At 43.2% G+C, this 24,516-nt stretch overlaps 1 protein-coding gene across 2 annotated transcripts in view; it reads right to left on the bottom strand.

The window, feature by feature from the left end:
• The window catches only part of Lyn (LYN proto-oncogene, Src family tyrosine kinase), a 125,087-nt gene that overhangs the window by 48,566 nt on the left and 52,005 nt on the right, over positions 1-24,516 (bottom strand). Inside the window, exons 2-8 of one of the 2 annotated variants that reach the window (XM_059253821.1) lie at positions 18,173-18,309; positions 14,579-14,624; positions 13,758-13,863; positions 11,000-11,098; positions 10,652-10,755; positions 9,313-9,462; positions 7,015-7,167 (exon numbers count right to left, since the gene is read on the bottom strand). In XM_059253821.1, the coding sequence (XP_059109804.1) occupies positions 7,015-7,167; positions 9,313-9,462; positions 10,652-10,755; positions 11,000-11,098; positions 13,758-13,863; positions 14,579-14,624; positions 18,173-18,304 (790 nt within the window). In that variant the 5' untranslated portion in view covers positions 18,305-18,309. The remainder of the gene's footprint in view (positions 1-7,014; positions 7,168-9,312; positions 9,463-10,651; positions 10,756-10,999; positions 11,099-13,757; positions 13,864-14,578; positions 14,625-18,172; positions 18,310-24,516) is intronic. The other variant, XM_059253822.1, reaches the window with a different exon arrangement.

Below are 24,516 nucleotides of genomic sequence, written 5' to 3'. Positions count from 1 at the left end.
TTGTTTGATGCACACTGTACCATACATAACAGTAGTCAGACTATAGATACAAGGCACTAAAGCCTGCATGCACACGACCCTAGCTCCACCTCCAGCATTACAGGGGAAAGGTCAGGAAGTTATGACAAAAGTCCTGACAGCTGCTGTCCCCAGGCAGGCAGGGCTGTGACTGAGAGGGGACAAGAGGGACTCCAGGGCCTGACAGGCTTCCCCCGTGGGACTTTGTAATTGCTGATGATTATCCCCGCAGTAGCTTTTCTGTAGACTTGTCACGTGTCCTAAAATCAAAGTTAAAGAACAAGTCACCCCATCACGATCATGAAAACAGTGGAGTCTGGAAACGCTTACATCCTTTGAAATGATGAAAATATGCTTTCCAGAGGCAGAGCAAGAGTCATCAGGAAATAATGCAGCTGCTAAAGACATTGAAGATGCTGATAAGGAATTTGGAATCAACAGTGACTAAGTAGCTGTGTCCGAAGCTCCAGAAGAGCAGCAGATCCCCCCAAAGCCAATCATTTGAGGGTTCATTAACCTAGTCACAGAAATTTGTGTTGTTGTCATAGATAGATTAAAAAGAATCAGGTAATAAAGGACTTGTTGTGGAGTGACACTTTGTCACAGTTAAAGAAAATAACAGCTGGAGAAAGTTCCACTTCTAGCCATGGCAGGCTTGCTAAAAGGTACACATACTAAGGAACCGAGAGTTACTTGAAAACAAACAAACAAACAAACAAACAAACAAACACATTGGTTTGGGAAGTTGACTGGTGATAAGTTTTAACTAACTTGCCTCTAAATAAGAATGTATCCGTGTGAGAGATGGTTCCCCAGTTAAGTTCACTTGCTGCTCTTGCAGAGGCCTGGGTTCAGTTCTCAGCACCCACATGGCAGCTCACAATTGTCTGTAACGCTAAGGGATAGAAGACCTTTTCTGGCATGCACATAGTGTACATACATACATACAGGCAAACACTCATAAACAAAAAAACAAAAACAAATCAATCTTAACAAAAAAAGACAGCTGGACACTGGTGGCACACACCTTTAATCCCAGCACTTGAGAGGCAGAAGCAGGTGGATCTCTGAGTTTGAGGCCAGCCTGGTCTACAGAGTGAGCTCCAGGACAGCCAGGGCTACAGAGAGACCCTGTCTCAGAAAAAGTAAACAAAGACTGTATCAAGCAAAATTCAGTTACAAACTTTCATTTCTTAAAATAAAGCTTCCTCCTCCTCCTCACTGTCCAGTTAGGTCTCTGGAATATTAACAATCCGCCATAGGAGGAGGAAGCAAGGTACCACGGCAGAGGCACGGGGTCACACGAACAAGAGGAAACAGCTTGAGGCAGAGACACCTCTCCCTTTGATCCTCGTAGCTGTCTTCCTGCACAGGGCAGGTCACATCTGACAATCTCTTCATTGTGTTTCAGATCTTAGAACATGAGAGGCAGTCTGTGAACAACACCTTGTGATTAGCAAAAACGGTAATTCCCTCGATTAAGAGTGGCTTGATTTTAATTGGCTGGATTTTGTTTTGCACCCGTGTGAAAAACTAGCTCACGCATTCCTTGAGGATTAGAAATTGAATGGGGGCAGGGGTTAGTAGTTAAGAGCACTGACTGCTCTTCCCGAGGACCTGGGTTCCATTCTCAGCATTCACACAGTAGCTCACAGTCACCTGTTACTCCTGTTCTGGGGGTTCGGTGCCCCCTTCTGCTCTTCCTACGTACCAGGCACTCTCATGTTCCGTACATGTAGGTAAACATTCATACACATAAACAATAAAAATAAATCTTAAAACAACAACAACCCAAACCAAGCCAACTAAACCCGGACTTTCCAGTCCGCTGTCAGCCTCAGGCTCAGATGACTGAGATGCGCACAGGACTGAGGCAGCCCCGCCCACCCCGACTGCTGACGCTCTCCCAGCACCAGCAGCTCACTCTCTTTTGGCTTCACTCCCAGGGTCCCTGCTAAAGTTCAGATGAAATCTTCAGGAGTCAAGGAGATTCCTGACCAGCAGCCAAACTCAGACTTCTGGTCACGATTTCTGTTTCTGCTCTCCCACTGCCCCCCTTTCCTCTTCCTTCCCTCCTCCCTTGAAAGACTTAGAAACAACTAGGCTACATGGTGGCTCCTGGTACCCAGGAGGGCTAGGAGAGAAAGTGCTGTGAGTTCAAGGTCAGCCTGGGCTCATAGTGAGTTCTGGACAAACCAAGGATACGTAGCAAGACTCTGTCTCACAGATGGATGGATGAATGAATGAATGAATGAGTGGATGAATGAAACTATCGATGCCACTACTTTAGTAGTGATATTTTACTAGAAATTTGTGAGGTGTTACTATGGGGAAATGGATAAATGGTACCTGGAAGCTCACTATACTGTTTATTTCACACATATGCCAGCTTTGTTCAAACAGAACTCACAAGTCACACTGTTTGTCCCTTTCGGCCCACAATCCATCATGGCTGTGCAGCTGTTACCACAAGCAACTTGAAGCATTTCCTTTAACCCCCAAAGAGATCCCATACCTTTAACAGTCTCTTCCACTACGTCCTTATTGCCCCTCAGCTACTGGGCACCGGCTTTCAGTCTCAGTAGCTTGGCCTGTTCTGGACACTTCATCAAAATGAAGCATAGAACAGTGCCCTGTGACCAGCCCCTTCCAAGGGCCATCCATGTTCCGCCGTGACCAGCTCTTCATCCCCGTGTCGTAGGTTCCTACGCTATGGACGTAACAATTTCTGCTTATGCACTAATTTCTTGGTGAGAATTCAGATTGTTTATACTTTCTTTTTGAGACAGTTTTGCCATGTAGGCTAGACTGGCCTCAAACTTAAAATCCTCCTGCTTCCTTTTCATAACTGCTGGGACTCTAGGCCACTCTCCCACTGCTATAAATAATGCTGCCACACACATTCCTGTCCAGGCTTTGCTTTCACTTCTGTTTTCTCTCTCTCTTTCATTTTAAATTGAACTTGTTTCTTAATTTTACTTTGGCTTGGCATTACTTTCCATTTTTTAAATTTTATTTTATGTGTCTGAGTGTTTTGCCTGTATGTATATCTGTACATGAGTGCATGGTTGGTGCCCAAGAGACCGGTAGAAGGTATCAGATCCCCTGGAACTAGAGTTACTGACCACTGAGAACTGCCATGTGATGCTAGGAATTGAATCCAAGTCCTGTAGAAGAGCAGCCAGTGATCTTTAACCTCTGAGCCGTCTCTACAGCCCCATCTGTGTTCTTTCTTATAATCACAAATGAATGCCAATTATCTCAAAAAATTTAAAAAACCAAAAAAGAAATGCACCATTTTTGTTCCACGTAGAAGCCCCTAGTAACTGTCTGTTCTGTAGATCTTTCATGATGCTACAGGATTTTGTGTACAGTGTCATCAGGCATGTAACACCTTCCTGCATTGTTTCAGTCGGGACAACAGTCCTGCTAGGTAGCGTCTGTTACAACCTGGCTTCAGACAGGTTATTCTGACTATCTCTTTTAAAGAACTTAATAAACAATGTTTTTTGAGACAAGGTTTTACTATCTATCACCAGCTAGCCTGGAAATCACTGGACCAGACCAGCCTTGAACTCAGAGATCTGCCTCCATCTGCCTCCCAGGTGGTGGGATTAGAGTGTGCCACCACACCTGTCAATTAAAAAAGACAATGGAACATACGTCTGTCTATGTAAGATACAGAAATGCCCATCGTGCACATGAGAAGACACTCAGTTTAGCTCATCTACAGAGAAAAGCAAATCAAAACCACAGTCCTCACATCCCTTAAAACATTATCACAGGAACCTAACAAACCTCCTAGAAAGAAAAAACATTCAGGAATCTGTACCCCTGCACGCTGTCAGTGGGAATGTACACTGATGCTTCCACTTCCTTAAAACTTCACAAGTAAAGGCATCCTAGTAACCACTAACTGGAGGCTGGAGAGATGGCTCATTGGTTAAGAGTACCTGTTGCTCCTTCAGGGGACCTGAGTTCACTTTCTCAACACCCACATTGGATGGCTCATAAACACCTGTAACTCCAGCTCAGAGGCTCTGACACCCTCTCCTCCTTCCACAGGCACCCACACATGTGTATACACAGCCCTCCACCTCAGACAGGCAAACAAAAGAGATACAGCAATCGCTCCCCTGAAGGCGGGGGTCATGCTGGGTCACAGCACCATTGTCCACTGTAGGCCAAGCGTGAAAGCAAGCCCAAGTGCCACTGGCAAATGAATGAAGAGCCGTGGTGTACACATTTAAGGACACATTTTTCCTTGTTAGGGTAGAAACATGAGTCGGAGTAGGCCAGCTCTCATCAGGTCAGCCCTGGCACCTGGCAGATGGGCCTTTCTGACCCTCACAGGCAGTGCAGCAACCACAACATTCTTTTAAATAGTACGAAGTGAAATGTAAGTCCCATCCAATCCACCTGAGCACCTGGATTTGAGTGTATTTGGTTTGCCAGTGGGTGTGCATATCCCTCTGCATGTAGTTTTATGCCTTAATTCTTGTTTCATAGCTGAACCTAAGGAGGATGGAAGAAAACACCAAGCTTTGGGGTGACTGAGTCCAACCCAGGTAAAGCACAGTACAGCTGAACTGCCCTACAATCTTTTTGAGGACAGATGTCAATCCCTTAGCCAGCAATTATGCATGGGAAGGCCAAACTGCATTACTTTCACATTGGTTTTATGATTAAAATTGAGAAAATCTATCAAAATATAGTTTGCAGATCAGATATGTCTGTGAGGGGCACTGTAGTTGATCCCATTTTACTACTGTTCTCTTTGATTTTAAAGAAACCCAACAAATATTTCCATGGGGACTCATGATTCTCTTTTGTAATTAATATATAATCTTCCAGTAGATGCTTTAAGACTGTACAAAAGAACTTTTCCTAAATGGCTTTAGTGCAACCTGATATAGCAGCAAGAACACAGCACTGTCTAATTCTTGGGTGCCACACACAAAAGACACTTAGGAACCAAAAAAAAAAAAGAAAAAAGAAAAGGTGAACCACACCACAGGACACTTAGGAAAAAATCCAAATCTAGGGACGTGGTATAAAACAATGGCCCCGTGTTTTATAGGATATGAATGTCATAAATGATGAAGACGCAGGGATTTTCCATAGTAAGGGAGGTGAAGATGTGTTAAGTGCAAAATCGTCAAAAGAACAATGTTGCATCTGTAATGGGAGCAGAGTTAGTACTATACTAACTGTGGGTACCAGTGTTAGGAGCAAAGAGTCACTACAGGCAGTTACTCCAAGTGCCTCAACAGCAACAAAACGTGTGCATGCATTCACACATGCAACAAACAGTGAAGAATTAGTGACTGGTGAAGACAGGTGGGTAGTGTGCAGCATTCGTTAAACCATCCTTGCCCTATTCTGTGAATCTGGAAAGAGAAATAAATACTAAGAAATAAATAAATACAAATATTTCCTCAGGGAGGAAAAAAGAAGATAGCCAGATTTTTAAAAAACTGGTTTTGTAGGTTCTAAAAGAGTTCAAAATAAACTAACCAGTAAATATTCCTAGTATACAATGAAGAGAAATGAAAAGGTATTCATATAATATTTTGTATATGAATGTTCTTACCAGTATTGTTCCAAACAGTAAAACAGAGTGTTGATGGGTGTAATGACTTTTGTTGGGGTGAAGAAAATATGTTCAACTAGACTGAGGTGGATCATAGCTTATGAACCTATTGACTGCCACTGAACTGCTCTGTTGGCATCATTAATTTTGTTAGCCAATGCCATGTTAATTTCTTTAAAGAGGAGGAAAACAGAGATGGTATCATGACACAGGTAGCTGGGGCAAGAGACTGAGCCTAGAGCAAGCAATCAGGCCCAATCTCAAAGGTTCTGAGACAGCTGATTCAACGAGGAATGTAGAAAGAATGATAGGACTGTAATTTACTTGAGCTGTATAAATTTTTTCTGTTCAGACTTACATTGTGATATCAATTAATTGCAGCTGGGTCAGTATTTGCACATTTAAGACTTCTGCTATGAGAGTGCCACTAGGCCAAAGTACAGAGCCAAGATAGCAGGACCTAGATTTCCAAGGGAAAAACCCTATATCCCTTCCGGGTCTCCACGTCACACTTTGTGGCTGATGCAGGCTGGGATCCTCCATTACTGTCAGCCAGGGCTGTGACATTTTCAAATTCATTTCGCTTTCATCCAAAGTTGGCACAGAATGATGCACACACATGTGGTTTCCCATGCTACCCTGGCCAAGACAAAATCCTTGGTTTTTTTGTTTTAAAGAACCAAATGGAAAATGTGATACTTAGAAACTTTAAAAAATATATCTTATCATAAGTAAATTTACATTCCATGAAAACTTGAGACAACTGAGGTGGTCAAGAAGTCCTGGGGGCTGGAGAGACAACTCAGTGGTTAACGACACTTACTGCTCTTGCAGAAGAGCTGGGTTCAAATCTTAGCACCCACATGAAGGCTCTCAACCCCCTGGACTTCAGTCCCAGGGGATCTGATGCCCTCTTCTGGACTCCAGTGAGTTCTAGGCATGAAAATCGTGCACGTACACACGTAGGCAAAGCATCCATACACATAAAATAAAATGGAAATAAAAAATAAAAAGAATTCCCCAGAGTAAGCCTCTGCTCAAATCTCGGTGTAGTTCCTCCCAGTCTGAGAAGATAATATTGGCTCTAAGGAAGGATTCATTAATAGTAGGTCTTTGGGTATCTTTTGTTGGTGACCCCCAAATTGAATAAATTGGAGGCTTACTATTAAGCTAGTGGGTCCTACACCTGAGTGTAGCCAGAGTGTGAGGATGAGAGCAAGAGAGAGAGAAAAGATGAAAGAAATTATCAAAACAGACAGAACCTGCAGGTCAGAATTTGGCCTGAGACAGACAGGAAAGCAAGAAATTATGCCTCTGAGAAGCCCACTGCCTAGCTCAGTGACTGTCAGAGGCTTGAACCCCTCACCACTCTCTACAGAGTGGGACACTGGCTGAACACTCACCCATCCAGACTTCTCCAAACTGTCCTGCGCCGAGCTTTTTCACCAACTTAATGGACTCCCGGGGGATCTCCCAGGCATCTTTATCCCACGGCTTCTGTGGTTTGGGACTAATGCATGCCTTTTCCAATCTCCTGCATAGACCATCAGACTGCTCTAAAGGGAAAGGAAGGACAAACGTTAAGACATGCATGCAGGACTGACTGGTGAGATGGCTCAGTGGGCAAAAAACCTTGCTGCCAAGCCTAATAACCTATATTAAATCCTGGATTCCCCCCACACACTAAATAAATGTGAAAAAGAAGGGGTAGAAGATGAAGAAGAAGAAGAGGAAGAAGAAGAAGAAGGAGGAGGAGGAGGAGAAGGAGAGGAAGAAAGAAAGGAAGGAAGAAAGAAAGGAAGGAAGGAAGAAAGGAAGGAAGGAAGAAAGGAAGGAAGGAAGAAGGAAAAGAAATGCAAGCAATATAGTGTGTAGCCATGGCAGATGGGTGCCAGGGTCCCCTTAAATTCCAAAAATCAGAATCTCAAGTCTCCTATATAAAATAATGTAATACTTTATATGCATACCTTATTTTAAATCATCCTTGTATTACTTATATTACCACATGTAATGTAGACACTATGCTGTAATCCTGTATTGCTTAGGGAGTGCTGACAAGACATACTCAGTGCAGATGCATTTAAAGATACTTGGCTGACTGAATCCCTAATGCAGAACCTATACGGTACATTCTTTTTGTTTTAGAAGTGCCTATACAGGAGAGCTTGAAAAAGCTGTTATTCTTATAATATCTAGTGTGGTACCATCTAAAATGGTGATGGGAGTAACTTTTGCATAATCACAATTTTCAAAATTACTAGAAGACAATTTGAAATATTTTATTTTATTCACTAACACTGCCAGCATATAAAAAAAAAACAATAAAGACAGTGATGGACTGTCATACAAAAACATATTCTGATACCTGAGTCCTCATAAGCTTAGTGGCACATGGGCAGGGACGTAGTTAGGTTACTCCTGCACTCCAGAACAGGGCCACAGTACTACAAGCCCCCAACATCTCAGCCAGAAGTATTAGTGACTGGGAATGAGAGAGGGAGGAAGGATTCCGTAGGCCCAGTCCCTTGCTCTCTCCATACTGCCTTTGCTCCATGTTTTTGGACCTAAGCTAACCCTCCATGAGCTTTCTCAGAGAGCCTTTTAGATCAGGCAGCAGGAAGAAGCCACAGCAGGTCCTGCATCTTCAGTCACAACGAAGGGACCCAAGGACACAGAGGTGAGCTTCACAAGACTAGAAACTGGTACTGGGCACAAGGCATCGACTTGCTACTTTTAAATACATTCTCAGTGCTATGCTGCGCACTTTTACCATGGACACATATTCCTTTTACATATATGCATTACACTCAGAGGCACAGATCTGCATATCTCCTATTTTGAATATTTGCACACATTAAGAATATGCATTATGCAAAAATAATCTATACTTTCCTCCACAGGAAGGGGAAACATTGGATGTTAAATAGCTCATACCAAGGAAGAAGGCCATGGCAAATGCAGCAGGATTCTCATTCTGGATCTAGTGATACCCCTAGTTAGAGTGCCCAACTTAGTGGTTTCCACTTTATCCAGAAGGAAAGTGTGCCTTCACAACCAACCTGTGTTCACCTCCAGTCTAGTACTCAGATGCAAGTGTGCCTTCACAACCCACCTGTGTTCACCTCCAGTCTAGTACTCAGATAAAAGTGTGACTACACAACGAACCTGTGTTCACCTCCAGTCTAGTACTCAGATAAAAGTGTGACTACACAACCAACCTGTGTTCACCTCCAGTCTAGTACTCAGATAAAAGTGTGACTACACAACGAACCTGTGTTCACTTCCAGTCTAGTACTCAGATGCAAGTGTGACTAAACAACCAGCCTGTGTTCATCTCCAGTCTATTACTCGGCAGCTCGCATGAGCTGACAGCCACTGTGTAGATTAGAAAACTAGCAGACTTTGTCAACTGTAGGAATTTAAGGGTCTGAGCGCATTTACTGAAGGCTGCATTAAGCTGGGGTGATCAGAAGACAAGGCCATTGGGATGCATTTTCAACTCATTTCAATTCCCAATAGGCTTATTAGAATACATGCTTATTAGAAGTCAAGGAGTATCAACATATTGAGTTCATACTACTTGTAGAATATTATCCACCACATTACCTGAAAGAAAAGTTTTCATACAAAGTAGTATCTGCCACTTGATACTAATCGTTACAAAAATAATCTGCCTCTCCCAACCTCCAGTGTTTACTTACTTTGGTAATGCTTAATCATGTCACTTATACAGGGAAAAGTGATCCGTGGAGAGATGTAATAACCACCATTGTCCAGACTTCTAATTTTGTAGTGTTTAATAACATCACCATGCACGGGATCATAATCTCTGACAGACAGAGAGAAACTTCCTGTGGGAAAAAGTTGAGAAGAACATGCCTATGTGTTATTAATAAGGTCTATATTATACTACATTGTGGTACATTTTACCATAAAATGTACAATACAATATGTATGTTTATAATGTATCATATATGTATCATATATGTGATGTATCATATATATTACATAATGTATCATATAATGTATTATATCATATAAAATATCACAATACCTGCCCTGCAGCCAGGTGTCATGATATTTTAACCCAAGCACTTGGGAGGCAGAAGCAGATGAACCTGGCCAGTTCTAGGCTAGCCAAGTCTACACAGTAAGACCCTACTTCAAGAAGGAAAATAAAAGATACTATAAAAATTTGACTTGATAAATGACAATAGCATTTTGTTTGCTAGGCAAGTACCCAACAAATCATTTTCCTTCTCCACCACAGTTTTCTGAAATCAATTATCTGAATAGAAAAATTATTTTGCATTTCCTCTTGATATTCAGGACTCACTTTCATGATAACACAACAAAACTGGAAGTGTGCTATGACCTGGCCATAAGTATGGCTGTTTTTTATTTATTAACACTAATCATTTGAGTTTATTGTTTGTTATCAAAATATGAAATTTTCACTTTGAAAGGGTTTGCACAATGGCTAGGCAGGGAAAAAGAACTTTCTGTGTGAGCCTGATGATAACCTGAGTTCAACCCAGAGAACCCGTGAAGGAAGGAGAGAACTGAGTCTCACAGCTGCCTTCAGATCTCACATTTGTGCCTTGACAGACAGGAACGCACACATGTACACACACACACAAATAACAACAACAACAATAATAATAACAACATATTTAAAATAAAAAATATTTAAGTGTGGCACACACCTTTAATCACAACACTCAGGAGGCAGAGGCAGGGATCTCTGAGCTTGAGGTCAGCTTAATTTACATATTGATTGCAGGCAGGCCAGGGGCTACATAGAAAGGCTCTGCCACAAAACAAAACAAAACAAAACAAAAGCACCCCTTTTATTACTAGAACTACTATATACTTCATTTTATTCATCCTGGAATAGTTTTTGAAGTGATTCCCTGGGCTAGGGCTGTAGCTCAGTAGTAGAATGCTTGCCTAGCATGCACAAGGCCTTAGGCTCCATGTCTAGGAAAAGTCCCTGAGTCCCTATGCAGTCTTCTTCAAGGTCTCCAACCATTCACTCACCTTTTAAAGTCTCGCTTTCTCTGATAAGAAAAGCTCCTGCACTGTTCCCTGGTGCCAGAAGCTGCCGTTCTGCATCCTTCCTGGTGATGTCCTTGAAGAACCACCTGTGAAGATATTTTCACATTTCATAGGTGCTGTGGCAGGGAGGGAAAAGATGATGCGCGTGTGAACAAGCAATGTAATGTAGCATTCAGAAACAGCAACCAAGTGAGTCCCAGGAAAGGCGCAAAGCTACACAGAGAAACCCTGTCTCGAAAAAACAAAAAAATAAAAATAAAAATAGAAAATAAAAATAAAAATAAAAATAAAAACAGAAACAGCAAGATGGCCATGCGCCAGGAGACTCACTCTTCTGTCTCTAAGGTGTTGACCTTGGCCACGTAGTTGCTGGGGATGAAGCCTTCTCTCTTTGTTGAAAGGGACTTAGCTTTCCACCATTCCCCATGCCTGGAATGGAAAGAGAAGTCGTGACCTACAATGGCAATTGTACTGAGGTGTTTGTTTTGCAGAGTGACAGCACGCGGGAGCAACCCCGGAATCCCAGAATCCAAGAGGAAGATTTCTTCCTTTTCGTATGAAAGGTATGTTTAGTGACAGGAGCAAAAAAGCATGCTGACAGCTTCAGTGTGGCTTGATATGTTCAGGGCTGCATAGAGAAGAGTTGGGAAAATGCCCATTTTATAGAAACCAAACATTTCTCATTTCCCCACACGGCTAAGGTGTGTTTTTAAGAATTCTTGTAGCAATCAGAGTCAAAGGAACACTGACTCAGAATTCTCGTGTTATAAACTTGTTTGTAAAAACATCCGCTTTCCCCAGAGATAGGTGCCATGAATAAAGAAAAACAACAAAAATAAACCAAAACCAATTCAGAGTGAGCCTCATCACCATGACACTGCATGACTCTACACTAACCCAGAGGGCAGAGGTGAAGGAGGAAGGGCCAGGCCCACAAGTAGCAGCTGAGCTACAGAAGGGGGGATGGGATGGGTCCCTGGAAGACTCCGTATTCCTCTTCAAATGCCCCCACAGACCTTGTCTGTGAGAGAAGGTCGATAGTAATTACCTGTGAGCTGTACCTGTGAGCTGTTTACCCACACAGGCAGCCTGTGCCTGCTACATCTTCAAATTCAGCCAACTGTAGACTGAAAGTATGCAGAACTCTTAGGCTGAACTTTTTACTTTTCCATGCAGGGGTATTGAAGCCAGGACCTTGCCCATGCTAGAAAAACTGTTATGTCTGTTTTCTTCGTCTTCTCTGTCTAAGTACAACATAAGGCTATTTTTATAGCAATCACAATCACATTGTATTAGACGTCACCCAGAGGTTATTTGAAGTATTGGGAGGTCGTAGTGGAAGAGCTCTCCAGGCTCCACCCCTAATTGGGGAACAACTTGCAGTGGACAGCTGCCTGGAGAGAGAGAACAATTCTTTGGGGATGTGGCCACGGTACATGGCCCCACACTCATGTATTCATGGGCAGCACTGATTGGGTTTAGTTGGTTATGAGAAAGAAAGGAGGAGGATGTGAAGTGGGGAGGGGTGTGAGTGTGGAATGTAGGGGATACTGGAGGAAGCAGAGGAGGTGAATACGATCATGTGGTCCGGGAACGCATTCCTGATAGATGCTCAGAGACAACTGTACGCGCGCGCGCGCGCGCGCGCGCACACACACACACACACACACACACACACACACACACACACACACGACGCTCACCACAGTCCTGTGGTGTCATTCCCATTTCAAAAGTTAAAATTCCAAGGAACAGACTGAGTAACTTTTGAAGGTCATGCAACTGTCAGAAGGAAGGGCCGTATTTAAACACAAGCACATGCTGAAGCTCCGGACCAGCACTTATCTCATCTTCCCTAAGGGATTCTCCCTTTCCCACCCCCTCCTCGGGCAGGTCTGGGCCAGGGTACTGCTTCATGCAAATTCAGTACAAGAAGGAAGTTAGACTTAAGTGCTGAGTTCCTTGTTCTCCTTCCTCACTGCCCTGTGCCCTGTGGCCTGACCAGGGTCACATGTGTGAGTCAACACACAGGGGTCAGGGAAACGAACCATCCAAGCAGCTTCAGGGCAGGCGCACTGCAGCTGAGCAGAGCTCTCCAGCGTGACTGTGGCAAACCCTTGGAAATCACACCACTGGCCCGTGAGCCCCGTCTAGATCTATGCAAGATAACAAATGAAAATGGCCTTTCAAGCCTGTGTATATGCGTGTGTGTGTGTGTGTGTGTGTGTGTGTGTGTGTGTGTGTGTGTGTGTGTGTGTGGTGTGTGTATGCCTGTGTGTGTATGCCTGTGTGTGTGTGTATGTGTATGTATGTGTGTGTGTGTGTGTGTGTGTGTGTGTGTGGTGTGTGTGTGTGTGTGTGTGTGTGTGTTCATGAATGTGCTGGTGCTCTTGTGTTTGCAGGTATGCATCACAGATGTACATGGGTGTACATGCCAGAAGATGGCCTCATCTATCATTCTTTGGATGCTGCCTATCTTCTTGTTGTTGTTTTTTTTTTTTTTTTGGTTTTTTGTTTTTTTTTTTTTGGTTTTTTGAGACATGGTTTCTCTGTGTAGCTTTGCACCTTTCCTGGAACTCACTTTGGAGACCAGGCTGGCCTTGAACTCACAGAGATTCGCCTGCCTCTGCCTCCCGAGTGCTGGGATTAAAGGCGTGCACCACCACCGCCCAGCTCTATCTTATTTTTAAAAGACAATCTCTCAGGCCTGGGACTTGCCAAGTATGCTAGACTGGCTGCCAGAGAGTCCTCAGGGATCCACCTGTCTCCAGCTCCTCAGGGCTGTGCCAATGTACCTCACCTTTTCTTTTTTAAAGGTGGGTCCTGAGAACTAACTCAGGTTTGAGCTATCTCCCAAACTCCACAGTGGCCATCTTAAGTAGCATGCCACACAGAGCCAAACTTCTTAGGTAGCACATTGGTAAAGAAGGAAACTGATGTCTGTCCTTGTTGGGAGAAACGACAGAGGTGCCCACAGCTACTCTTGAAAGGGAAGTTCCTTCTGCTCTATTCCTGCTGCCTAAGCAAAGCAAAAGAGCAGTCTGCAGGAGCGGCGGCCAAGGTGCTACCAGGGCCTGGGCACACTTACTCTTCCAGGACTTTCATCTTTTCTCCTTTCTTGAAGGACAAGTCATCTGGGTGGATGCCATCGTAAGGGTACAAGGCTACCACAATGTCCCCTTGCTCTTCTGGATCTAAGAACAAAAGATATAAGCAAAGCCCTTTCAAAACCTATCAACATAAACACAAACGAAGGGAAAGCAGTGGAGAGAAAGGCTGGGGAAGGAAGCTGTGTGCTCCCTACCTACAAATAACAAGAGCTGCATATTGTGTACACCAAACTCACAGGAACCTACTGTAATTTCAAAACTCTGTTTAGGAAAGGATGCACCTCTGATCATGGCAGCACTGTCATGGTCCCCAAAGGCAGAAGGCACTTTAGTATCCATGAGCGGAATGAACAAAACATGATATATACATACAATAGAATAATACTCAATTAAAAGGAATTGAAATCCTGATATAATGTATTGTGTGTCAACACAATATACTGTAGATGAGCCTTGAAGACCTTGTGTTAGGTTAAATGAACCAGGCACAAAGTGACAAAGACTGTATATTTCCAGTTCACATGTGCTACCTAGCGCAATCAAACCCACAGGACAGAAAGTATAATGGTGGCTGCCTGGAGCAGAAGGGAGTGAGAAACATGAGTGTTTAATGATAGAGTTCCACTTGTGATAATGAAAACTTTCTCTGATGGATGCTGGTGAGGCTTGCATGGCAATGTGTACTTCCTGCCTCTGAACTCTACATTTAAAAAATGGCTAAAGGTGTGATAAATTTACATTACATATATTTTCCCACAACAACAAACAAAACATTAATTATATTGTTAAGAAAACATACCTTTTGTTTGAAACCTCTGTCCTGGTAAAAGTTGAGATTCTGGAACCTATGAAAGAGTATATGTTAGGGAAAACAAGTCATGTTCAGCTTTTTCTTCTCACATGCATGTTGCCCATCATTTTTCTAACAGCCATGAATGAGGTTTAGATTTGCAGGTACTAAGCGGGGAAGAAGCGCCAAACAGAAATCTTATAGGGTGATGTCACTGACACCAGGGCTTAGAGCAAGGCTCCTGTGCTCAGTGCTGTCATCTGCAGGGTCCCACCTCTACGGTCACTTTCAGGACTTTTTCTGGACGTGTAGTTCTTAGTCTGTGTCAACAGATCAAGTGGGTGGGGCTTCAGGAGATGGGGACTAGGTGCCAACCACCATGCTGTTTTCTCTTGTTTTTAACAGAACTCCGATGTTTGAGGTAGCAGTTTGCCCAGCGTGATACCTGCTTCTAGACTTACAGTCCCCTATGCTGAAGGGGAAGAAGCATGTCATGAGCTCACTGGTTGGGTGGGGCCTTGGTAAAATGTGCCTCTTTCTACCTTGAAAGAATTAAAGGTTGGAGGTACAGCAGCCATGGAAATCCAACTGTAGATAGGGCCAGTACAGCAAAACATCGAAGTGACAGAACCCTAATAACTGAGAAGTTGTCACCAGCCCAACTCCATGTTTCCAGAACTTATTTAAACATTTGCTCAGGCCTATCACTAATAGACAAACACAAGCCCAACAGAGTGAGGCTTTCTTGTCTGACCCTGACTCTGTCCCTATAGAGGTCAGGGTCACCCCCAGTTATGACAGCAGCAGGGTGCATCACTGGGCAGACCCTGGTAGCACAGAGGACATGTGAAGTACCTTCTAATCCAAACCTATCCACATAGAGCACCGCTGGGGGTGTGCAAGGCCTGGTGACCTCTTCTAAGGATGTGCTGACAGGGCCTAAACTTCAAACCATCTCCTCTGCTTCTCCTCGAGAGTCAGTTCATGGAACAGGACCAAAATGTTTATACTGACATATAAATTCTGCTGAGAGGGAACCCATAACATCTCCAATTCACTGAGGGAAAGGACGAAGGCTCAGGAAGCCGTGGGCCCATATTAACATTGAAGACTTAAAGAAGTCTTATGCTGCTGTTTTAGCCATTTAGATTTACATAATTAAGAATTACAGTCTATTGGATATGATTTAGAGGAAGCAATTAGATGAGAAATTAAATACTTATGAAATCAGCAAGCTGATCTGCAAATACCAGGAGATTAGTTTACAAATGCATTAAAGCACATTTTTATACAAAACTACTGGCTGCCTAGGTTGGCCCTGAAATGTGTGCACTAAAGGATTAAAGGACCCCTCTAGAAATGGGGAATTCAGGTCATGCTAATGCATCCAGCCCATTTTAACCACTTCTGTAAGACCAAAACTCATACATGTGGCTCCATAACACAATTCTAGATCTCTCTTGAGTAGATTTTCCTCAAGTGTTGTTGACTTCATATCAGTTCACTTCACCTCCTTTCAGAGCCCTGTATAATCAATGGAGTGCACGTATTTTTCACATGTGGCAAAGGCCGAGAGCTCTACTTATGAGGCCAAACTACGGAACTTATGGAGAGCATCTGTGGCCACAGACAACCTGAGCTAAGTTTTTTTCTGGTGAGTGTTAAGGAACTAAAAGATTTTAAATGCACTCACTAATGCTTTCCACCTTACTTGTAACCTTTTTTTACACTGAGTATTTGTTTTTTTTTATTAGTCCCCCTTGCTTTTCTAAATAAGACACCTGAACAAATAAACAAAACAAACATACCAAAACAAACAAAACAAAACAAAACAATCCTTGGGTTTTAAAGCATACAAAGCTATAGCATTTGCTAAGAGAAATAAACAGAACTTTTAATGAGAACTTTGAAGTATACAAGAAAACTACCATGATGCCAGTGCCTTTTACTTTTCTTTCTATTAATTACATTTATTACTATCTTTGCATAAATGAATAAAGTGTTTTTTCAAAAAAAAAATAACTCTTGGCTGCTGGTGGTGGCACACACCTTTAATCCCAGGACTCACAAGGCAGAACCAGGCAGATCTCTGTGAGTTCAAGACAAGCCTAGTCTACAGAGCAAGATCCAGGACAAGCACCAAAGCTACACAGAGAAACTCTGTCTCAAAAAACCAAAAACCAAAACCAAAACCAAAAATAAACAAACAAAAAAATAAAGAGAGAGAAAGGAATATATGCAGTTATATATATATATATATATATATATATATATATATATATATATATATATATAAAATCAGACAGTTAAAAAAATAAAGTCTTTAAAAAGATAGTACTATGTTAAAGTTAAAACTTTCCTTTTTAATTAAACAAAAAAGGGGAAATGCTGTGGGATAATGCTCTTGTACACTGGTTTAAGAAAACACTGATTGGCCAGTATCTAGACAGGAAGAATAGGTAGAGCAAGCAGACAAGGAGCATTCTGGGAAGAGGAAAGGCAGAGTCAGGAGTCACCAGCAAGACACAGAGGAAGCAAGATAACAAGGCAGAACTGAGAAAAGGTACCAAGCCACATGGCTAAACATAGATAAGAATTATGGATTAATTTAAGTGTAAGAGCTAGTCAGAAATAAGCCTGAGCTAATGGCTGAGGAGTTATAATTAATATAAGCCTCTGTGTGCTTACTTGGGGCCAAGAGGCTGTGGGATGCAGGTGGGAGAGATTTGTCCTGACCACAGGGCCAGGCAAGACTGGAGAAACATCCAACTACAGATATGTACCACCATGCCTGGCCAAATTGTCAATAAAACAATTTGGGCTAAATTGGAATAAGCTGTTTTCTGCATAAATCTCAGACAGTTCATAAAACCCAGGGTATGGGGTGGTGGTGGTGGTTTACAAGGCATCCAATGGGAGACTACACACCAGGGGACAAGCTCCAAAGTAAAGCAAATTTGAAGTTATAGCTATCCTAAGTTCCTAGTTTCCTGAGTCCTTAAAATATGGCATCACTTCTTTTCCAAATGCATCAGGTGGCACATCACTCATAAAGTTTCTAATGTGGACTGCTGTGTAAAGTTTGGAGACTGAATTAGATATGCTTTTTCTTAACCTTTTACTCCACTATCACAAATCATAACAACCTCAGTCTTTGTAGTAATTTAAATTAGTTGAAGAAAAGACAAGATAGAACAAAATGTAAATAAATAAAATGTGCCCCAAACACACACTAGCATGTGTTTTAGCTTCTGGTCTAAATCCAGCAAATTCTTTTGTCCCTAGAACATTGAGTTGATCTTACTACCTACCCTGAGTCATGCAGGCCTGGGTATATGCTGGGTCTTTCATTAGTAGTATGAAAGATGCATTTCTCCATACTAAAAGTACAACTAAAGACCTGATTATCATCTAGTAAGTGGCTAGATTATCCCTAAAATCTCTATGCATTCTTCAAAGAATTAAGTTACAAAGCATATAAAACTTACATGGGGTCTATGTAATCAATATGATTATTTTTTGCATGCAAAGATTGGGGTTTAAATTGCACAGCCATGCTCTGATCCTGCTGTGGGATCTCTCCCCTGAGACTATTCTACTTACTGGCCTTTGCTGTTTATTGGACGTTGGATCTCTCACATAAATAGTTCGGTCAGTGTTACGTACTGGTTGAGTCTTCAAATCTACTCCATCGTCATGCAGATTGTCTTTCCTTTTTGATTTTATACATCCCATATTTCCTGTTGGAATAGAAAAGCAATGGCATTGTTTTTCAGTCAATCCAGAACTGGCGTAAAGCCATTCAGACCTTGTATTAAAGAAGAGCAAAAAGAACACACTTTTATTCATTGTTACACACTGATTAATATAATCAAAGGTGGATGCTGTTTGGAAACAGGTTATCTTGGTTATTCATTTGTTCCTTCTTTCATTTACTTAAAACTACTTTTACCCCAACCCAACATAAGTCCTTCTATAAAGGTGCTCCTATTTTTGTGGCAAAGGTATGTGAATTGGCATTACAGTATGGTCTAGTGAGTCTATGACACAGGCTACATGAGTCCTAATAATGGACAGGACTTCTAATTCAGGCAAGAAGAGAAGGAGCTGGTCCAAGAAGCTTCTTGAAGGTTGAGATGAGACGGATTTAAATCTGGTGGCAAAATTAGCAAAGGGGTTCCAGGGAGGATTTTCAGATGCATCTATAGAGACCCCAGATAATTTGGTCCCAAGAACTAGTGCAAAAAGAATGAATCCTTTAGTGAAGAAGCAGGCAGGAAAGGCCAGGTGTCAGGGCTGGAGACAGAGACCATGGTGGGTACAAAGCTATCAGTTGAGTTTGTGTTCCCTGAAGACAAGTGAAACATCCCATCTGAAGAGTGTGAAGGGAAGATAAAGGCTTGAGGAGGCATCACAGGTTGGTGTAATTCACAGGCAGAGTCTACTGTAAAGGGCTTGGGAACCTACAAAGATGGTGGTGGCCTTCGTCAAGACTGGAATAAGGGAGACACAGGTAAGGGAGAAAGGATGCTTGAAGGATCATTCAGATGATCCAGTCTGGTAGGCTTCCTAGCAAGATATCTGAGCTTGCAAGCCAGGAAAGGTGGCAGCACTAAAGGCACATTGACATCATCTACACCTCCCAGCCGTGACCACAGACAGAACTGAGGGGTGAGTAGTGCCAGAACAGTGTTTGTTTGCTCTGAGTCACCCCGTCCCCAGCCCAAGCCCCAGTGCCCCAGAAGGAGTCCAAGACTGGTGTAGAAACTAATTTGACTCAGCCTTTGAGGAAGTGCCTGAAATAAAGTAATTATATTATCATCTCAAAAAAAATTTTTCAAAAATCAAAAAGAAGAAGAAGAGGAGAAGGAACAAGTGGTACCTGGTCCCAAATAGCCACAGAATAAGGAAAGAGTTCAGGGATGAAAACAAGAGGCAGGTACTTCACAAAAGTCTCAGGAACTTGGCTGCCAACCCAACCAGTGAGGCAGGATTGAGCTCTGGGTGACTGACCACCTTTGTCTCTCCCAATCCCCCTCCCCTTCCACAATCTGCTGGCTGGAGATGAGACAGAAGAGATTTTCCAGGGTGTTAATGAACCCACTGTCTCCTCAGATCACCAGCTCACTGAATAAAGTATGGCTTTAAGATTCAATTCCTGGCTCTGTTCACTGGCTTCTTAAGTGACAGGCAGCAGGAACGGAACCGGTACAGCTCTGCACATTGCCCTCCTCCACAGGCTTTGGCAAGCTCGGGGGGGGGGGGGGGGGGGGGGGGGACACGACACCAGGCAGGGTGTGAGGTCTCTGAAGGCCAGCCACTCCTTTTCTGAAACTAGTGAAGTGGCAAGCGGTAGTTCCCAGAATAAAGAGGAAGCAAGCACTTTGCTTCACAACAGACTTTCTTCATCTTTTCACAGCCTGAGTTTCTAAAATGGAGATGGGTTTTGGAGTTGATCTGTAAATAAGCATAAGTTTGTTCCCCAATCCATTCTTCACTCCACCCATTCCCAAAATTGCTGTCCAACTGACCATCCCTTATGATGGTGCTTTATACATGAAGAAACACAGTGACAGAAAAACCCTGGAACCCAGACCCGTGAGCACAGAGAAGCTCCAGGGAGAGGGCAGTGTCTGGGGTCCCAGCGGGAGCTGAGCATCCTGTTTGTCCACAGCGCTGCTCTGCTGTGCTGCCCCAACACCTAAAACAGTACTGCTGCTCCAGCCCCCTTTCCCTTTCCTCCCCCTCCTCCTCTTCTTCCTCCTGCTCCTCCTCTTTTTCATTTTTAAATTTTTGACAGGGTCTCACTCTGTACCCCAGGTGGCCAGGAACTTGCTCTGTCCTCCAGGCTGGTCTCAAACTCACTTTGACCTGCCATGGCTGGCCGTGCCCAGCTCAGCCTGTCAGTGAGAGAAGGTATAGGTGTATCACTTCAGATGCCAAGCTTTGTGCTGACAACAGACTCATGTGAGTCTTTCTGATGAAAAATATTGGAGGTGAAGGAAGGGGACAGGGTACAACCCATCTCAGGCTTTAGTTTCATGGTGGTAGAAGCCTCTAGAATGGTCCTTTCCAAAACTGAAGTTTGGAGCCAGGGATGGTCATCTGTGATCTCAGAGCTCAAAGGCTGAGGTTGGAAGATACAGTTCAAGGCCAGTCTGAGCTACACTGTGAGACCCCATCTCAAAAACAAACAAACAAAAAACAACAACAACAAAACCCATTAACTATTTTGTTTTTAAAAAGAAAAGTCGCTAGAGGAGAACTAACTTAGTAGTTTGTAGAAAATATGGGAAGTGGGAAGACAGATAAAACTAGAAATGTCTAGAATGTGCCCTGTTCTAAAAATGACTGGCCTGGAACTTCTATAGCTTCCATATTAAAAGGGACTAGGGGGTGGGGTATAGCTCAGCGTACCCATGAGGGCCAAGGTTCCATCTACAGGACTGCAGGAGAGTGAATGATACAGGAACAAGATGTGGAGTGGGGGACGCAGGACCACAGCCAGGACAGTCGGGGAGATGGGACACAGGAACAAGATGTGGAGTGGGGGACGCAGGACCACAGCCAGGACAGTTGGGGAGATGTGAGGCAGCCCCAGTATGATACAAGGAAATATTTTATAGACTTGGTAAAGGCGCCTTGGAAATGCAGAATGGGGGTGTGTGGGAGTGAGGGTGCAAGTCTTTGCAACTCCCAATACTTCCGCCACAGTGAGAGGAGGTGGAGGAGAGACATGTGTAAATACATGAAAATTAGTGACTCTGGGATAAGGACATATCTTTTCACCTTTTCCTACAGACTTGAAAATTTCAAAAGGTAATTTTGGTGAAAAACAAGTGGATACTATGAACAGATATACAAAATTCACTAATTTTTTTGCCAGGTGGTGGCACACGCCTTTAATCTCAGTACTTGGGAGGCAAAACCAGGTAGATCTCTGTGAGTTTGAGGCCAGCCTGATCTACAGAGGGTTCCAGGACAGCCTGGGCTACACACAGAAACCCTGTCTCGAAAAATCAAGTTAAAAAAAAAAAAGATACAATACAAAATTCAATTAACGTTACATATATATATAAAACGTGTGGCATGTTGGCGCCTGTGCACATATAGGTATATGTGATTGGGAATGCTTGCTGGTACACTTATAGCACGTCAAAAGTGCCACCTTCGTTTCAGCAGGGAGCCACGGAAATTCTCTAAGTGGACTAGCGCAGAGATAAGGAGGACTAACTTTATGGGAAACATTTAGTTGGGCTAGAAGGGCCCGTTCTCCAGGCCCTTCACATGCAGAAGAGGTGCTGATGGCTGAGGACGACAAGTGTAAAGTAGCAGGTGGACAGGGCAGGATGTCAACCTAGACCTGTGCTTCCACCGATTATTATTTGTTTCCCCCCTCACCATCACCACGATTAACACAGAGCCAAGTGTTCATTCTGTGTGATAGACAGAAAGTGAATATACCACGGAGAGCAGTAGCACGTGACTCAGGCTGAGCTTCAAGCCCTGAGCTCAGGTGTGGGTTCCTGCACACAAACCCAACCATGTCCTGCAGCTCTTCATGCTGCGTGAAAGAACCAGAAAACTCCTCAATGCAGTCTATTCCCATCAAAAACTAGAGGTGTTGTTCCACATTTCCAAAGGACATCTTTTATTAAACATATAATGTGCTGACCTTCTTGTTTAATCCCTGAAGAAACTCACTGTCCACCGCATCCTGATGCTCACTTCATAGAGGACAGAACTGGGGCTGGGAGAAGTTAGACGGGTGCAAGACTGCAGCTGGTGAGTGGATCAGCTGGGCCTCCCTTCCACACCACCCAGGCTGCTCTCAGGCTAATGCCACAGCCCATGCGCTTGCCATTTCCCCACATGATAGCTGCTTGGAAGTACATATTTTATTAACACCCCTAAAATAGATCATCTTCATAGGCTGCCTCTTAAGATGCTATAAAATGTTTCACCACAAGAACCAGTAATAAGATTAATACAATGAGATCAGAGAGTCAGGACCAAGGGAAAGAGGTGAGAGCAATGTGCTTACGCCGTTGGTGACTTACCTCGCACAGCTGAGCTGTGCTCACTCTGGGTTTATTTCAGGGGCAGTATAAATCACCGGGGGAGAGGAAAGGGGCCGTACTTCTTCAGGGACAGTGTGTGCTCCTGTTAAGAATTCTAATTTTATATTCAATGGCCTTAGTGAAATGCCATGGATGATACTGTGTGCATTGTTTCTTCTTGGTATTATACATCTTTCTTTTTCTCTTTCATACTACTTCTATGTAGCCCAGGCTGGCCTTGAACTTGTAATCCTTCTGCCTAAGGTTCCCCAGTGCTGGGGTTTCAGGAATGTGCTACCATACCCAAATCTGTATCATTTCCAGTAGTAAATAAAGACAATTATTTACTTTATTATTAAAGGTAATTATTATCCAGGGGGAGGGGAATGGGAGTGTTAACTAAAATTGAGAGTGTAAAAAAACTCTTATGGAAAATCATTACTTTGTAATGTTAATTTTAAAACATAAAAATAAAATAAAGAGGGCTAGAAGGTAAAAGTGCCTGCCCCAAGTCTGACAGCCTGAGTTTCATCCCTGGGACCTACATGGTAAAAGAACCTCTTATGTATGCTTTGGCATGTGAACACACATCACTTCAAAAATGTAATAAAAATAGTTTTTTGGGGGGCGCTGAATACAGATATTCAATATGGATGGACAGTGCTTCTCCAGGAGACTTTAATTGTTGTGGGATATTTGTACACTGTGTGAAATGTATTGCTGTGATTGTTGTAATAAGAAGCTGAATGGCCAATAGCTAGGTAGGGGGTATAGGTGGGACTTCTGGGCAGAGAGAGAGGAAGTAGGAGATGAATCCAGGCGCGTGTGAGATATGCCAGTGGGACATACAGTACAAATAGAGGACACATGCTACATGAGCTATTACACTAACCGAGCCACCCTACAGAATGTAGATAAAAACAAATAGGTTAATTTAAATTATAAGAGCTAGTGGGACAAGCCTAAGCTAAAGTTGAGCTTTCATAACAATTCCTTCTGTCATTATTTGTGAGTTGGTGGCCCAAAGAAAAACCCATCTACAATGAATTACTAAAAATCTTGGTGCCAAGCTTGAGATGCCTGCCTGTGAATTATTAGTCAGGAAGGCCCCAAGAGCCCCCCAAACAACACAGGCCATTGTCACTGTTCTTGGATGCCGACCATCGCTATGTGGAAGACCCCACTGCTGAAACGTCACCCACTTTAGATACATAGAGAAATAAAGCTTGAATTGACCTGAACTGGCTACGTTCTCACGGTGCCAGACACAGCTATGCAGATCTTTGAGAGAGAAGAAACATCACTGGATTACCCAGGGTGAACCCTGAATACTACACTACTAATCTGCCAGAAGTGCCCACTAGTGGAATGTAGGTTACGAGGTAACCAACATCTTTCTGACTGGATCTAAAGCCTGCTCCACAGGAAAGAATTCTGCCTACCGCTATAAACATGGTTAAAAGTCGTATCTCAGGAGTTCATAGGCCCAAGTGAGGGAACGTACTCCTGCTGTTTTGCTAACTGGATGTTTTCAAGCTGTCTTGAAAATATTTACGTTTATATTCATAGCTCAGTGCTATTCTCAATCTTGGCCTGATGAGCTTCTCTTTGCAGTGTATAGCAGATAATGCTGAGACTCATAACTAGTCAAAGTGTTAAGATTGAGTGACGGATGAGTGACTTCTGCCCTAAATGGGGCATCTATCATCCCCTCCAAAGCTCAGAGAACACCATGGAAGTTGGGGGTGGGAAGAAAGTAAGTGCCTGAGGAGCCCAAGGATGGAGAGGATGCTGGGAGAGGCTGTGTGGACATCCCTAGGATGGAGGGGATGCTGGGAGAGGCTGTGTGGACATCCCTAGGATGGAGGGGATACTGGGAGAGGCTGT

The sequence above is a fragment of the Peromyscus eremicus genome, chromosome 2, assembly GCF_949786415.1.
Source record: "Peromyscus eremicus chromosome 2, PerEre_H2_v1, whole genome shotgun sequence".
Classification (NCBI taxonomy): domain Eukaryota; kingdom Metazoa; phylum Chordata; class Mammalia; order Rodentia; family Cricetidae; genus Peromyscus; species Peromyscus eremicus.
Note: the sequence above shows the minus strand (reverse complement) of the source record. Positions and strands in the feature narration are given on the sequence as shown.